Here is a 4,138-nt window from a genome sequence, read left to right as displayed (position 1 = left end):
ATCTGACAGAAAAGTCATTTGTATTTAAAACATATATGCATCTGCTGCTGGGTGTTTGTGCAAGGTTAACTGTTGCGTGAAGCGTTTCTTTACATTGTTCAGAATATCGGTTTGCAAACACAAACAAAAAATCCATTAGAGTTTTGAATATTCCTGAAACACGTGTTACACTTTTCTGCCACAGATCGATACAGTCAATGTGGGTATTAAAAAACAAACAAAAAAAAAACAAAAAAAATAAAAAAATAAAAAAAACTGCAACATACAAACGAGACGATCTGTTGTGGTTCTTCTTGAAAACCCTTTAAAATAAACATAACGTTCATGAGTACTTTGTTAAATATAGAGAAGGCTGTAGAAACCTTGCAACTGCTAGTAGCGGCTTCTTTGGATATGAACTAGATGGATGTCAAAACTGAATAGCAACACAAGGCTTTTGGACCCGCCAACGGTAGTTCTAATAAAAAACGAGGTATTGACACACACACACACACACACACACACACACACAGAGAGAGAGAGAGAGAGAGAGAGAGAGAGAGAGAGAGAGAGAGAGAGAGAGAGAGAGAGAGAGAGATTTGTGTTCAATACATTCTGAAAATTACGTCTCAAATATAAAGAAAGGATTAAGAAACAGCTGATTTCCCTTGTTTTAACTTGACAGCACCAAATTCCACACAAAAAAAAATAATAATAATAATAATAATAATAATAATAATAATAATAATAATAATAATAATAATAATAATAATAATAAAATAAGTAAATTTAATTGTTCCTTGTTCAGAATTAAAGCCTTTATTTTAATACACGTGCTATTCCTGGCACAGTTTATAGTTTGGATTTGTTTAAAAAGAATGAAAAAATGAATCTGTGTTTCTTTCATAATCAAACCATGTGTATCTAAAATATAGTCTTACATTGTTTGTTTTTTCCACCTGTTTACAAAATATAAAGTTAATTTCAAAATACTGTTTTTTTTTTTTTTTAAAATACCACCACATACGTTTGTGTTTAAAGAGCGACATCTACTACTGCACTCAACATCACAAAAGCCAGTATTGTAACAGTATTGAATACTTTTGGTTATCTGTACTGTAAACGTAATACATTACAAGTGTTTAAATAGCTTATTTTAAAAAGTCTACTCACGACTCTTATGGGAATAAATGTGTTGATCAATCTCACTGCGCAAACACTATAGAAAATATATATGCACAGGCCTATATGCAGTTTATATGGGCTTTTTTGGCATCAAGTGATACAAAAGAAAGCTCTCAACAGCAAACACTGTCTATATTAGAATTGGTATCTACTGTACCTAACCCAACAAGCACTTTGATTTACAGGTCTGTCGCTCTACGTGTGTCTAAGCAAAGCGCATAAAGAGACCTTTTAAGGTCCATGTTGCTATTTGCTTTGAGGTGTTCTTTTCCCATTGACCGTCCATTGTTGACCCCATCACTGATTTCCAGTTGCACCGTAGACTTGTTAAGAGATCCGTTGCTGCAGCTGCTCTTCAAGTCAGTATAAGGGCTTTCCTGGCCACTATCTGGCTCTTCCTTAAGAGAACTGTGCTCTTCCTGGTCAGTCTCTCTGTGATAGAAGTAATTGAAGTTGGACACAATGACAGGTACTGGCAATGCAATGGTCAACACGCCGGCAATAGCACACAGGGAGCCTACAATTTTCCCTCCGACAGTAATGGGTCGCATATCCCCATACCCTACAGTCGTCATGGTTACCACAGCCCACCAGAACGCATCAGGGATGCTGGAGAAATGGGACTCGGGCTCATCTGCCTCTGCAAAGTAAACACCGCTGGAGAACAGAATGACGCCGATAAACATAAAAAAGATTAAAAGACCAAGCTCCTTCATACTGGCTTTCAGTGTCTGACCCAGAATCTGAAGCCCTTTGGAGTGTCTTGATAGCTTAAAGATCCTAAACACTCTGACCAGGCGAATTACTCTTAGGATCGACAGTGACAACGTTTGTTGCCCGTTGTTGCCTTGTTGCTCTGCTAGTTCTGTGCCAAGGGTGATAAAATAGGGGATGATAGCCATAATGTCTATTATGTTCATCATGTTTTTGGAAAACGCCGATTTACTGGGACAGGCAAAAAATCTTACAGTAAGCTCAAACGTGAACCAAATCACACAGGTAGTCTCAATTATAAAAAAAGGGTCTGATGTGCTACTCGGTGGCGGAGCCTGAGTAGTATTAGTTCCAAGGACAAACAGCGGTAGCTCTCTCTCATCTCGAAACTCTGGCAGCGTCTCCATACAAAAGGTTATAATGGATATGACGATCACCAGAACAGATACAATGGCGATCCCCCGTGCTGGATTGGAGCTCTCCGGGTACTCGAAGATGAGCCATACCTGTTTCTGGAAGTCATTTTTAGGCATTGGTCTCTCTTCCTCCTTAATAAACCCCTCGTCCTCCCTGAACTTCTCCATTGCTTCTTCCCCCAACTCGTAAAAACGGATCTCATCCGCAAATATATCTATGGAGACGTTCACAGGTCTCCTTATTTTCCCACCTGATTGATAAAAATAAAGTATCCCATCAAAACTGGGCCGATTCCGGTCGAAAAAGTATTCGTTTCTGAGGGGGTCGAAGTACTTTATCCTTTTATGGGGGTCCCCGAGCAAAGTGTCTGGGAACTGGTTCAAGGTTCCCAGCTGAGTCTCGAACCTGAGTCCAGCAATATTAATTAATACCCGTTCCCTGTTCTCACCGCCCATATCCAAAGTGTCTTCATCTAAAAGATGAGGGCTGTGATCAGCCCTAAGAAGGGCATCCGTGTCATTCTCGCTGCTGCTACAAGTATTATTCTTGTTCATTTTCCAAGAGTCCTGTTGCAGGCTGTTGCAAGAGTTCATCTCTTTGCCGTAGACCTCGTTCAGCTGAGATTGTGCAAAAGGTGCTTGGGGGAGATTCAGAAAGCTCGCGCACCCTCCACTGGCATTGCCTCCGCTCACAATGGCAGTAGCACCACGGTTTTCAAAAGTTACCAACGCTATTTACATTCTGAATCCATTACATTTTCATCGGAAACACACAACTGTGCAGTTAGATTAGTACTTCCCCCCTACTGCACACGCGCTTTCTTCAGATAAAGAGACCAGCTCCAGATTAAACTGAAAATAATCCAGAACTCCACCCCCCCCAATAATAATAATAATAATAAATAATAATAATAATAATAAGGCCAGCACAAACACCCGGGTCTTTATGAAATGAAGAACACCACAAGAGGATAGTGGAGACCCGGATGAGAAAGTAATAATTATTCCTGCCGTCAAAATAGTTGTTCTACAACCAACGCTGCCAAGGAACCCTTTGAAAAGGTTTCTCCCCAACTGTCAAGCAATTTTATTTATTTCTCTCTATAATATCAAGTAAAAGGGGGTTGGACAGCGAGGTCGTCCCTGTGAGCGTTCAATTTTTACGCATCTCATCCAGCAGGCATAATTCCACTTTAATATCCCATAATTATTTTTTTCTAAAATGTCTGCTTTATGAAAATGCGCTCCATACATGCTAGGATACAATTTTCCATTGAAACTGAAACAGAGTAAAAAAAAAAAAAAAAAAAAAAAAAATCACAATGTGTTTGTCATCTTTGAATGCTGCAAGCTTGACCACGTCTGTATTTTATTCCCTAGAGATAATGTGTTTTTGTCTTTGTCAATGTAAACGAATTCAGTCAATATTTTCACAATGTGAAGTTGCTGTCAATATATAAAGGATGATTTGAGTTCTTATAAAAAATGCTAAAAATGTTACATAACATAAGCCTGTTGTTGCGTTTTATATTGCGTTATATCGCCTCTGGCTATACTGTGGATTCGGATCTATCCAGGTCCTGGAGCTGGCTCGCAATTTTTACTGTCTAAAGGCTGTCACGTCGTTTCTGTGATCGCTTCTGGTGTGCACCGTGTTTTCGAAGCGAATTTTAAGTGTCGCCCCAGTAAAAACCGTGTAGTGTCTGGTGTGTGCGAGCCTGCGTATGACTTAAGGGGCGTTCACAGCGGACGCGGCGCGCTACAGCCGCCGCAGACCACTGCTCACACTAAAACGCAGCAGGGGAAAGTCAGTGGACGGTCTGTTCTTGCGTCACGGCTGCATG

At 40.0% G+C, this 4,138-nt stretch overlaps 1 protein-coding gene across 1 annotated transcript; it reads right to left on the bottom strand.

Moving 5' to 3' along the window:
- Window positions 1-838: 838 nt before the first annotated feature.
- LOC121320023 (potassium voltage-gated channel subfamily A member 5-like) lies at window positions 839-3,034 on the bottom strand. The gene has a single exon (XM_041258134.1). The coding sequence runs from the start codon at window positions 2,886-2,888 to the stop codon at window positions 1,344-1,346; it is 1,545 nt and encodes a 514-aa protein (XP_041114068.1). The 5' UTR covers window positions 2,889-3,034; the 3' UTR covers window positions 839-1,343.
- Window positions 3,035-4,138: the final 1,104 nt, after the last annotated feature.

The sequence above is a fragment of the Polyodon spathula genome, chromosome 8 (assembly GCF_017654505.1).
Source record: "Polyodon spathula isolate WHYD16114869_AA chromosome 8, ASM1765450v1, whole genome shotgun sequence".
In the NCBI taxonomy this organism is placed as follows: Eukaryota; Metazoa; Chordata; class Actinopteri; order Acipenseriformes; family Polyodontidae; genus Polyodon; species Polyodon spathula.
Note: the sequence above shows the minus strand (reverse complement) of the source record. Positions and strands in the feature narration are given on the sequence as shown.